Source organism: Eublepharis macularius, chromosome 1, assembly GCF_028583425.1.
Source record: "Eublepharis macularius isolate TG4126 chromosome 1, MPM_Emac_v1.0, whole genome shotgun sequence".
Lineage (NCBI taxonomy): Eukaryota > Metazoa > Chordata > Lepidosauria > Squamata > Eublepharidae > Eublepharis > Eublepharis macularius.
The window spans coordinates 92,627,817-92,641,074 of NC_072790.1; the positions used below are offsets into that span (position 1 = coordinate 92,627,817).

The 13,258-nt window shown below is 40.9% G+C and overlaps 1 protein-coding gene across 2 annotated transcripts in view; it reads left to right on the forward strand.

Moving 5' to 3' along the window:
• Positions 1 to 13,258, forward strand: part of GRIK2 (glutamate ionotropic receptor kainate type subunit 2) — a 786,155-nt gene that overhangs the window by 756,729 nt on the left and 16,168 nt on the right. For both annotated transcript variants that reach the window (XM_054974427.1, XM_054974423.1), the window contains exon 15: positions 12,408 to 12,658. In XM_054974427.1, coding sequence (XP_054830402.1) covers positions 12,408 to 12,658 — 251 coding nt within the window. The remainder of the gene's footprint in view (positions 1 to 12,407; positions 12,659 to 13,258) is intronic.

Consider the following 13,258-nt stretch of genomic DNA (forward strand, 5'->3'; position numbering starts at 1 on the left):
AGTTCTGTCTCTCAGCTCCAACATTAGGTACACAGCCTCAAAATTGGAAGTGTCCTGGATGGGTATCATACTAGGGGGGGAAAGATAGATCTGGAAGGTGTGGAGATGCCCCCCCCCAACACACCTCTTCAAGCAGCAGTCAAAGGAATTTATAAATGCGTCCATGGAAACGCAACTTAGGATCCAACTCCTAATTTTTGCAGCCCCTTGATAGATCTCGGTGCTCAAAACACATTGGCATTCTTACATTTAAAATAAAGTATTTTGTCTTCCGCATAAGTGTAGTCATTGTGTCTTACAATACGAAAGTGGCTGGCAGATGTAGCAAGCTTACTTCAGTTTAAACGGAGGACAGGTGGTGATTCAGTGAGCACAGGAACAGGTCCACAGAAGCTTCCCTAATAAATCACTTTGATATATATCTAGTAAATAAATGAATATGGAAGGTGAAAAAGTTCTCCCAAGTAGAAAGATCTGGAGTTAATTTGGGTTGCATTAATAAACTCTTTGGTAGACATAAGAGTATCCGTTCTGCTCTTCTCACAATACATCATATCACAAGAGGGAAAACTAATCCCCCATCCCCAAGAGCTGATATGAAGTAACCCAGCAGGTGTCTTTTTTCTCATTTAGCAATTCGGTGGCTGCAATACCTCCCAACCTGCCAGCCCAGTCTTTACATGGCACACATAACAATACCTTGGCTTGCAGCCTATGAGCTGAAATAAAAATGCTACAGATGTTCAGCTAATCTGTTAACAAATGGAGTAAAACTGTATGCCCAGGTGTTTGGCATACATGTTGGCATATTCCTAGTAGTTTTAATAACAGTATTCCTGTTGCTTACAATAACAGTTTTATACATATTAGCAACAGTCCCTCCAGAACCAAAAAGGAATGGAACAGAAGTAAGATGCAAATATGAACTGGGATTGTGCAAAGTCCTTAAAACTTTGATATTATGCACCATTTGTAAAGACATGTACATTCCCATCAGCCCATTCCCTTGGCCTGAAATTCACAATAAGGATAAGAAGTATTATAAATATGCTCTTTGGTCTCCCCCAAGAGGCTGCTTCTAGTCTCCAACCACCTTAATTAAATCTAGGATACCACACATTGTCTGAAATATCTACGGGGAACTTTGAGCTTTTATAATTAAGAACTAATACATTTTTAATGATTATATTGTATTTATATATATAATATTATAGTAATGACCTTCAGTGTAAAATATATATAGCGGCAAAAAAGGATAGTTGTACTGATAAGTTGTACTGATACAGGAAATCATGCATGTACACACAAATGCATCAAATGAAAATGTGAACAGTTTTTCTTTCAGGAAAAACTGAGGGGACAATTTGGAACTGAAAAAATAGTCCTCACCTGCTATTTTCCCACGGCAACTCCCTCAGTTACCCCCCCCCCCCCACCTCTGCTGCCTTTAGGATGCCAGAAGCAAAATCTCTGGACAAGGGAAATCTCTGGACAAGTAGCAAAGAGTTACTGCAGAAAAGCAGCAGTAGAAGGACCCCTGCCCTATCACTTTCTGTTTCTAATTACCCCTACTTGCTTTTCCCTGAAGAAGGTATCATGTTGACTGTATGCAATGTACAGTTCTGCCTTCAGTCAGCAGAAACCCACACACACACGTTTCAGGAGAGCTATTTGGTTCTCTTCTAAATGGCAACACCTGTAGGCAGGGCTGAGGCCAAGTCTCACCCAAACTCCTCCAACTACTGCCTTTGTAGTTATACTTCCATGAACTCCTGGTCTTCACTAAGCATTGCTGTCTCTGATCTCTTTGCTCTTGTATTCTCAATATCTGACGTCCATCTTATCATCTTCCTTACACTAGACACTCTCCTACTCCATAGGGAGAACGCTACTCTCTCTTTCAGCCTTCTTCTGTTCTATTCCTAAATTGCCCTAGGTAACCTCATAAAATCCCACTTCTTTTAGTACTGATGATGGCAGCCAACTCTGCCTCTGTACTCCAGAAATTTTCCTCTTTATTCTGTCCCATTCTTTCAGCTGCCTGTTGTTTCTGCTTGGATTTTTAAAATTGCTCTTTCAAACACAAGGCTGAATAACTCACCTTTTTTTTTTAATCAAGCCTCTTATCACAAAATTCTCTTTATGTCTCTGTCTATGTCAGACTTAAGTTTAAGATTTATCTCTGACCTTGGTTCCCATATTCACTTTGTTGTGAAATCATGTTGGGTTAACTTTTACCACATTGTGAAAATACAGTTCTTCCTGTGAGGTTAATGACTGTTCTGATTCACAGTGTAGTTATCTGCTATTTTGCGGGCTTCTCTCTGGCCTATTCTGTGGTCTCTTCACCTGAATCCAGCACTGTGTCACCAAAATCATTCACCCCCACTTGGGACAGATTGTACATTTTAAAACAAACCCGTGCTGCACACACAGCTGCACTCTATTAAGCATTAATCCCTCACAGAATCAGCTGTTGGGTGGAAGGTAACTCCAAGGCATTTGATTGGGTAGCATAAGCTGGAAAGAGGAGGGTCTTCTTTTCAGTTGTAGCAGAGAGAGGAATCCAGTGTGAAGAGCTGGGAGACAGAGTCCTAACAGAGAGAATGGTTTGAACACCAACAGAAGAACTGGGGGAATTTGTCAAGAAGCTGAGTGCAGACTCCCAAAAAGGTCAAGGAAAAGGGGATGGATCTTTTAGGGAGAGGAGATTTTCCCTATCCAATCAAACTTTGAGGTATTTCTGGAGAGTGAAGAGATTCCTGGTCGGGTATGGTTGCAAACTGCCTATGGAGACTTTCAGACTCAGTTAACAAGTGAAGGAGTACTCCAGAGTAGAAAGTACTGATTTGTGGAGAGAAGGGATTGATTTCACCTCACTTTTCCCTTCTTAAATAAACAAACTACTTAGTGCTATTTGGATTTTAAAAATGCCTCAGGAATATCGTACCTCTCTTTGTTCAGATAATGAAGTATTTAGACTCTACATTGTCTTTCCTTTGTAGGGCTGGAATACAGCATAGACTCATTGTTCATATTTTCAAATGCCTGCATACCTCCTCTTATTGGTCTGCTATAATATTCACATTTGTTTGTTTACAAGATTTATTACCCCATGTTTACGTGCTCATCAGGACCACCAAGGTGGCTTATATATTACCTTCCTGCAATCTCCCTTATCCAGCTCCACCATCTTCAGCTCTCCAGAGGCCTCTGGCACCAGCCTTTTACACATGCTGTGCATAGACCTAGAATACCCTCCTAGAACCACCACATAATACTACTATTCTCTGTTTAATCAAAACTCTAATTCAAACGTGTATTTTCTGTGAAACTTTCAGTGCCCTTCCTCCAGCCCCCACTCCTAAATAAAACAAATTTAGCTGCATGTTCCCTGGAAACACTCCTTCCTTCTTTCTTCCAAGCATTCTTTGGGTCAGCTTCTGGAACAGGCATCCATTGTCTTGCTACCAGGGCTTTTTTTCTGGGAAAAGAGGTGGTGGAACTCAGTGGGTTGCCCTCAGAGAAAATGGTCATATGGCTGGTGGCCCCGCCCCCTGATCTCCAGACAGAGGGGAGTTTAGATTGCCCTCCATGCTGCTCAGCAGCGTGGAGGGCAATCTAAACTCCCCTCTGTCTGGAGATCAGGGGGTGGGGCCACCAGCCATATGACCATTTTCAAGAGGTTCCAGAACTCCATTCCCCCGCGTTCCCCCTGAAAAAAAGCCCTGCTTGCTACACTGTAAACTATAAGGTTTCCAGCTTCCATTTCTTTGGTGTCATGCTGATGGAATTGATGTCATTATATCAGTGTGATGCTGTATGATTCACCCAGATTTCCAGAGTAGAAAGAACAGTTTCCCTGGAAGAAAATGGCAGCTTTGGAGAGTAGCCTTTAAGCCACTATATCCCATCTGATTCCCCTCTCCTTCCCAGACTCTGCCAGTCACAGACACTTTCCCAAATCTCCAGGATTTTCCCAAGCTGCAGCTAGTAACCTTAAAGATAGTAAGTACTGAAGAAAGCTTTTTTCATTCTTGTCATTTAAAGAAATATTTCCAGTTTATAACACAGTATAAGATCCAGTCAGTACAAGAATTGTCTTGTTGATATTTAAAGTAGAAAATAATAGTAGGCTATCAAGGCAAGCCACAATTTAATGACTTTTATTGATATACATGTATAAATGTTCTATTTTTATGCTGTATTATGCTTATTTTATGTTCATTACCATTCTTTCAGTGCCTGTCCATTAAAGGCTGACATCAGAAGAGATCTGTACAGTACAGTACAATATAAATGTGAATATTCATAGAATATTGTGGATTCCTTCATCCTCCTATACTAATAATACTAAAAATAGGCTGAAGTAAATAAGGACTGCAATAATTAATAAAAAAGTAAATTAATTCCTTGAAGAAGTAGACTTTGCCATTGATAGAAGAAACACCCCACTATGAGTAGCAGTTGGAAAATGGTATACTTGCAGCAATTTCCTGGTTATGCAATGAGAATAATAATTAGCTGTGTCATCAGTTCCTTTGCCTTCTTGCCAAATATGTTCTGTTTCAGCTGGAGGCTAACTAATATTAGTTCCTTGGAGGTAATGTAACTTATTGAACATTTAGAAAAAATGAAATATAGAGGCTTTCATATATATACAATCAAATCCAAGATAACATAAAGATCTCTGCTGCTTCTGAGATCTTGGTTGGCTCACAGTTAGTGATCTTTATTCCTGTCTAGAAAGCAGGGTCTTTGAAAGAATACTTTAAGCCAAATCTATATAGGGTTTTCCCTCTATAGAAAGCATAAATTTTATAGTAAAAGGGGTAAAAATCCAAATATTTGCCCATTTTTCTTGCCTGTGTTCTAAGCCAGCTATGATGATGATTGTTGTTGTTTTTCATTTATAGTCTGCCTTTTTCACTGAGATTCAAGGCAGATTACATACTGCAAGTGAATACAATATAATCAATAGCTAGGACATTCACAGCACAAAAACACAGTATGATCAACAGTTAGGACATTTAATGAAATTGTTCTCAGTTCTATGATGTCCCTCATTGTTCAAGGGAAGCATGACACTACTATAGAACAACTTCCTATGAGCCATAATTGAGGCTTTCAGATTACTGAGATTTGTGGATGCTGACATTCCCAAATACAAATGAGGATGCTAATTGCCATCCTTTTTTTCTAGTTATATGAACCAAACCAAAAAGGAGCTTCTAGAATTTAAAAAAAAAGTATCAAGTATCTTGGGACCTGATTCTAATGTGGACCACATTGCAAGTTCTTTTCATTAAGTTATAAATGGCATGAAGCTGTCAACACTATGGCAAGCAGGGGTCTCCAGAGATTGGGGAGGGGTAGGGTTGCTAGGTCCCCTTACTCCCTTGGAGAGGGGGGGGGGGTTCCCAGCACTTACCTGCAGCTTCTTCTCACAAATGTGCTTTGTGCGTGTGTGATGACATCACTTCGGGGAGTGAGGCCATTGCACAGGCCCAACGCAAAGCCCGGGAGCAGTCCCAGGGCCTGCACTATGATGTCACTCCTGGGAATGATGTTACTGTGCTGCGCTGGGAGGACTGTTCCTGCATGTGTTCCCGCACCAGTCAAGTGAATGGTGGCAGGTGGAGGATGCTGGGAGCAGGGGATCCCCACCCCCATCAGGTAAATGGCAACCCTGGGGGCGGGAATCCCATTTTCCTTCACTGGATCATCTCCCCACACTGCCTCTGCATGCCCTAGCTTTCCCAAACCCATTTTCTTTGGTTCTTGCTTTTCCTCCTCTTGCTTTTTCCCATGTCCCATCTCCCTGCCATTTCTCCAAACTTCTGATGGGCAAAACGTTGACCGCTAATTGCCACCCACCTTGCCTTCTAGAGTGACCAAGAGCCTCACTTCAAAATGGTAAACTGGACTTCAGCTCCAAAGAAAATGGCTTTATTTTTTTTAGTACCTGTGTGCTGCCAGTATAATATTGGCTCTTGAGGTAAATAAGGCAAGGCAAAACTCAGGAAAAAAAATTGGAGCATAACTCTAACATGTTGTTAATAAATATTTATAGTGAATATAGTGCTGAAAATATCTCCAAGGAATGTAGTTTTCAGTTTCTGTTCCTCAGGCATTTATAATTCAATCCAACAGTTGAAACATGCTGGTTGTGAGCTAAAGGACACATACTTTGGGTGCCTGTTACATTCAAGTTACTTTTCTGAAACCCAGCTTTTGTTTTTTAAAGAGCTGTTGCATCCCTGGATATAATGGTCATCGTGGTCTAATCCCAGTTCTGTTTCTGCAAGAGTGCAGTCTATATCTCTAAAGTAAAAAATTAGTGTGGTTGGGACATTACTGATAAACTGATGTTTTAGTCAACTACATATGTTAAAAAGATTACTACTCATAAGATAAATATTTTATAGAGTTTTGAAACTTTTGTTCTAATAAAAATTGGAAAGTGTATTCTTATGCATAAATATCAGTAACAACTCAGTAAGGGGTTGCCTGTAGCAACTAACTTTCCTTCGTTCTCCAAGTGATTTCAAACATAGAATTGCAATGCCCTAAATTCCCACAAGATTCTTCTAGCAAGTGTTCAGGAAGCCCTACTGGGCAGGTGCTGGGGTGCCAACCTCCACATGGGGCCATGACATCTCCTAGAATTACAATTGGTCTCAAGACAACAGAGATCAGACCCCTATGGAGAAAATGGCTGTTTTGGATGTTGCAATCTATGGCATTATGCCCTGCTGAGGTCCCTCCCCAAACCCTGCTCTCCCAGGCTCCACCTCCAGATTTCTAGGCATCTTTCAATCCAGGGTTGGCATGTGCAGCTTTCTTTTTAAAGATATTTAAAGATACCTGGGGGAGTAAGGAGGGAAGAAGCATTGGTGGCTCATGGGCGGAGGTGGGAGGTGAGGCAGAAGAAAACAAGGCAGCAGTGAGCAGGGCATGGCAAGACTAGTGGCGGAGGCTGCCACATCCCGCAAAATCCACTGACTTATAAGCTTACTATATTCTCGAGCCAACTCTGAACAGAATCATTTCCCACAGTGGACTCTTTGACATACTGAAAATAAGGTGATTTCAGATGCACACTGAGGTGTGGGCACATCTGCACTGACCAGAGGAATTGTGGTTGCCCAATATATAGGTAAAAATATCAAAAGTAACCAGACATAATACTCCAATGTTAATGAATGATTAGGGTTGGAGTGATCACATATTGAGGTGTATGCATATGTCCATGCTTAGGCTATATATGTGTGTGTTTAAGCCACACTAATCCTCTCTAGATGACATCTTCATGCCTAAAAAGGGAGTGAGAATGAGCACATTGGTCCTGTTACTGCCTACATGCCATTGCTGGACTCTGAATGTGTACTTGTTCTTGCTGTTGCTCAGCAGACATTGTTTCAAAGGGCAGACATCATCTGAAGAAGGGTACTGTATGTAGGACGTGTTCATAGCCATAAACATATAGATTGTCTCCTTTTATCATTCACATGAGTTGTACAATACAAAGAAGAAATTAAACTTTCATCTATATTTCATTTCCTTTGTGCATCTTCTTGTGTATACATTTCCTTGGATTATCAATATAAAATATTATGCAATTCAAATAATACTGTATTCATCTACCACTTCCATTATCTGTCCTGTATTCTAATAGAGACATAGGAAATGTGCTGTTTCTGTATCTAGCCTAGCACATTGCTGGCATGATATCCTTCTAGTAACTGAATTGACTAATTTGATTCTTTGACAGTGGACATGACTTAAAGCCTGCAGGTGCCCGATTTGGCTTAGGATGGCAGAATGGGGGGAGAAGGGGCTCCTGCTTTTCCACTGCATCATTAAAAACATAATGTATAGTTTGGCCCTAGGAGTCTTGCCGAATTAAATTTTCCCCACCTCCCCATTTACCTGGCAGTTGATTATGAGCTTTAAAAAGGAAATACCAAGAATTAGAGGGCCCATGTGGTTAAAAAGCCACACAACATGGGTGCCTGTATTAAGGAAGGCAAAGTGGAACATTGACTTCCCCGCTTCAACAAAAACCTGTGCGGCATGGTTTTTCATCCTGGCAGCTCCCTCCTGCTTTGGCACTAACTTTATGAAGCTCAAAGATAGCTGGTGGGAAAGGGGGAGATGGGAAAAGTCAACTTCTGCCAGCCTTTTTCTGGCATTTCATAAAATGCAGCCCATTGACTGTATGGCCAGAGGCTACCAGTGACCATCCTTCTGGATAGTTTAAGCCATAGCACAGTAAGCTTTTAAGCATCTATTATGGTTTCCCTCTGAGTCTCAACATGAAAAGCGCTTATGTCAGTGATTTACTCCCTGCCAAAAATAAAACTGTTCTATGCTTACATTATTAATTCATATTGTTTGTAAAGTGTTCAGTCTCTGGGCACTACCCCCTCCAAGCCCGCAACAATATCTCATTAAAATTAAGAGCAAAACCCTCTACATAATAAATGGCCTTTCAAAAGTAATCATATTGGGAAGCAAGATCGGCATTTGTCTTGGGAAAGGAGAATGCACAGCAAACACATTTGCTGCTCTAATATACAAAGACCCAGAACACATTTCAAAAAAACACCATTGCATGTGGCTATGGATGCATATGCATGCACTGGAGTTTTCTGTACCACCAGCAGCTTTTAATAGTGCCGGAGTGGTCTTAGTGATTCTTGGAGTCTGGGCAAAAGTCAAGGATGGGTTTTCCCATGCCCACTTTGTTCCTACCCAACTGCTACCTAAATGTGGGAACAGAGGGCACCAAAGCATTCAGGCTGCACTTGCCAACACTGACTGTGGAGTGGGGAGTTCTTACAACCCACCCACCCCTCACTGTGCCCATCCTTTCCTCTCCCTGTCAGACCCCAGCCTCACTGTTGAACTGATTGCCTCCCCTAACCCCTTGCTTGTCCCTGCTGCAGGCAGCTGCTTCCACAGTAATGGTGTGGCGGGTAGCTGGAGGCCTCCTCTATTGCTCATCTGTCTCCTGATTGTCAAGGCAAAGAGGCATCATCAGGCAGTACCAGCAGCAGTGGGGTGAGGCCTTACAGTTGCTTGCTATGGGGGGTATTGCCCACTATCTGCTGCCAAAAAGGCTAGGAGGGTGCAGTGCAGTGGCATGGTGGTAGGAGAATTGCACTGCAGCACCAGTGGCTAGGACAGCAGGTGGCAGGCAGTATCTCTTGCCTCTGACACAAGCCTTGCCCAGTGTGGGGTCTGGGGGAACTGCCCCATACTTACGAATGCCTCTGCACGTACAAATATTAGAAGGTGTTTCTGAAGTCATTGATGGCCTGTCATTGATGTCTGGTTATCCCGAGCTGAGGATACAAATTGGGAGACATGGTAGCTATCATATCTCTATGAAGTTCACTCCATGACCCTCTAGAATGGGATTCTGAACCAATGAATGCTCTGTACTTTTAGTACAGCTGGATAAAAGTCTACTAAGAATCTAGGAGTATCCTCCATAAAACACCTCATGTTTCCAGCATATGCTTTTGTGATACAGTTTACAAAATGCTATATTAGCATAATGATACAAATTGGCAATGCCAATTTTGCATTGTGGTACCAGCTCAGCTGAGAAATCAAGTTAACACAGCAAAAGACCTAAGAAATAAATCCAAAGCATACTCAACTGCCTTGGATATTCATATCTAAATGTTGAGGTCTCTGAATGGTACTTTCTTTTGTATTTACATATGAAGCTGCCTTATACTGAATCAGATCATTCATCCATAAGTGTCAGAATTGCCTCCCCAGATTGGTAGTGGCTCTCTAGAGTTGCAGGTATTCTACATCACCTACCACCTGATTCGTTTTAGCTAGAGATGACCGGGAGTGAACCTGGGACCATCTGCATGCCAAGCAGATGCTCTATCATTGAGCTACAGCCCGCTCCTGTGGGAATTGATGGCAAGTGAAGTGATGTTGGCTGAAGCCCATGGGAAGATTTTTTTCAGGATTGTGGAACACTTTCCCTGTTTAAGTAAGATTAACACCACTTCTGAAAAGGGACAAATACATTTCTTTATCAGAGAGCATATGACAAAGACTAGAGGAGAGAGCACATGGTTGTAACTAATATTTTGATACATTTTTATAGTTTTAATGTGAATATGTGTCCGTATGATTTCTATTTATTGTAAGTTTCCTTGAGCATTCTTTTGATATAAAGGAAATAATATAAATGTTCTAATAATAATAAAGATTTTTAATGAAGAATGACAAACTGCATACAGTGTTGACTGACACATGGGCACATATGCACATGACTTTTCAGCCAGAATGAATCAGAATTTTGCAGGTTTGCCATTCTGAGGGATAAAATGGCAAGGGTTTGATTTACAGACAAATTCTGACAGAATAATAAACTGACATCACTAATGGTTACTGTTGTTCAGGGTTTAGTATTAATTATGTACAGGATGATTATTCTTTTGTTGTACTTTATTATGACTTGGAATGATTAACTGATGCTTACTCTTTTTTTTGTTTTTAAAAATAGAAGATAAGAACAGCAAGCTACATGAAGAGAAGTAATTAATTCAGCAATGTGTTGTGGATATAGGCAGAAATATAGGGGAACTGTTACTGGATTTGACGAAGAAGATCATAAAAGATGTTTTTGTACACACAAACATGACTAGGCTGGTCTCACAGTGAGACACAGCACAAAGGGAGTCTGGAAGCCTAGAACAGAGCAACTTTGGAGAGGGGCATGAAACAGAGGAGTAACACAGCCAATTTGGTTAAGAGCATGGGACTCTAGTCTGGAGAACCGGTGGTTGTTGTAGATTTTCCGGGCTGTATAGCCGTGGTCTTGGCATTGTAGTTCCTGATGTTTCGCCAGCAGCTGTGACTGGCATCTTCAGAGGTGTAGCACCAAAAGACAGAGATCTCTCAGTGTCACAGTGACTGTGACACAGAGATCTTTGTCTTTTGGTGCTACACCTCTGTAACACTGTGACTGTGACACTGAGAGATCTCTGTCTTTTGGTGCTACACCTCTGAAGATGCCAGTCACAGCTGCTGGCGAAACATCAGGAACTACAATGCCAAGACCACGGCTATACAGCCCGGAAAATCCACAACAATCATTGTTCTCTGGCCGTGAAAGCCTTCGACAATATAGCTGGAGAACCGGGTTTGATTCCCCACTCTTCCACTTGAAGCCAGCTGGGTGACCTTGAGTCAGTCACATCTTCTAGGAGCTCTCTCAGCCCCACCCACCTTTTGTTGTTGGGATAATAATGGCATAGTTTGTAAACTGCTCTGAGTGGGCATTAAGTTGTTAATAATCTAATGTTATTATTGTTGTTATAGTGGTATGGTCCTGTGAATATTAGAAGAGCTGTCTAACTTGTATCAATATATTCTTTGTGTTCAGGCCTAGGTGCAGAGAGTGTCTGAGAATGACAGGAGTGTCCAACTTCATAGATGCTGAAAATATAATTAAAGGATGGGTTTGTTTATTGGTTGAGGGCCAAAAGAAATGTATATGTATGAGAAACTTGTAGTCGCTATTTTTACACAGAATTTGTTAAAATAAAATGGAGCAAGAATGAACTAACAATGTTTATATACTTAGAGAAGATGTTCAAATATAGGTAACCTTATCTGGTGTTCAAAGTTATGAGATAATTAGTTAGCCAAGAAATGTGAGTCCCTTTGAAGCAGGGCAGTTAGTTATTGTTATTGTTGCTTCTAGGCTCAATTCCAGGTGCTGGTATTGACCTTTGAAGTCCTATATGGCTTGATGCCAGTATACTTTAAAGACTGCCTATTCTTATATGAACCTGTCTGTCCACTCTAGTCATTTCTGAGGCCCTGTTTCAGGTGTCCCTGTCATCTGAGGCTAGAAAGGTGGCAATCCAAAAAGGGCCTTCTTGCCTGTTCTGCTGAATGTTTAGAACTCCCTCCCCAGGGAGATGTGTCTGTCTCCCTCTATTGTTGTATACTGCTAGCCGGTGAAGACTTTTTTTGGCATTCCCCCCACTAACTGTTACTGCCCCCCACAGATATGTTGTTATGTGTGTTTGTCTGCTTATATGCTTTATTTACTTATTTAAATATTTTATATACTCATATGTTAAATGGTGTTGTAATGTCTTCATGTATTAATGTTGAATTTGTGAGTGTGTGTGTGTGTGTGTTCGCCTACTTGAGGACCTCTTTTGGATGGAAAGACAACATCATTTTTTTAAAAATAAATAGATCACAAAGAACTGAAAAGCTAAACATAATCCCCCAAGTAGCAATTGACATTTATGATGTTAAGATGGCTTCTCATGCAGACATGGCCTATATAGAGACTAGGCAGTCCTTTGAGAATGTTCATCAGAAACCTGTAAATTTCCTTTGTTCTCTTGCAGGGTCTCCATATAGAGACAAGATAACTATAGCAATTCTTCACTTGCAAGAGGAAGGCAAGTTACACATGATGAAGGAGAAATGGTGGCGGGGCAACGGTTGTCCAGAAGAAGAAAGCAAAGATGCCAGTGCCCTGGGAGTACAGAATATTGGAGGCATCTTCATTGTTCTAGCAGCAGGATTGGTGCTTTCCGTCTTTGTGGCAGTGGGAGAATTTTTGTACAAATCCAAAAAAAATGCTCAGTTGGAAAAGGTAAATATTGTTCTTTCTGCATTTAATTTTGAAATTATAATCTTAGCTGATTGGGTAACCATGAAAAGCCATTCTGACGTCTTTCATAGTGTAGCTCAAATCACTACTTCATAGTGAATGAGCACTAGAGCATTCATCTTTACAACTTTTAATTTGTCTTTAATATTTTTAATTGTAGCCAGCTTTCAGGACAAGTGACTATTTCTCCTCTTATTCAAGCTTGAAAAAAGACACCTTTTTACTCCTGGAAGTTCACTGCAGTTAATGTTATGGATGAAGAAGAAAGCGAGTCTGTAATGGGAAACAAAATTAACCTTCTACAGATAGATCTGGGGTTTTAAGTGACAGAACTCTGTATCAGTCCAGAGTCAGAAGTCTAGAAAATATCTGTCTATATTTCCTTTCTGGAAGATGTTTACTCTTTAAACATATGGTGGTAGCATCTGGAAAAGCTATATATTATGGATTTACTACTGATTATAGTTTTTATCTCTTGTACCCTGGACCCATTCCAGTTTTAAAATATAGAATGTCAAACTCTTTCTATACTGGATAAACAAGGGGGTGACCACTTTTTTCCAGCATAGTCTTAAGACGAAG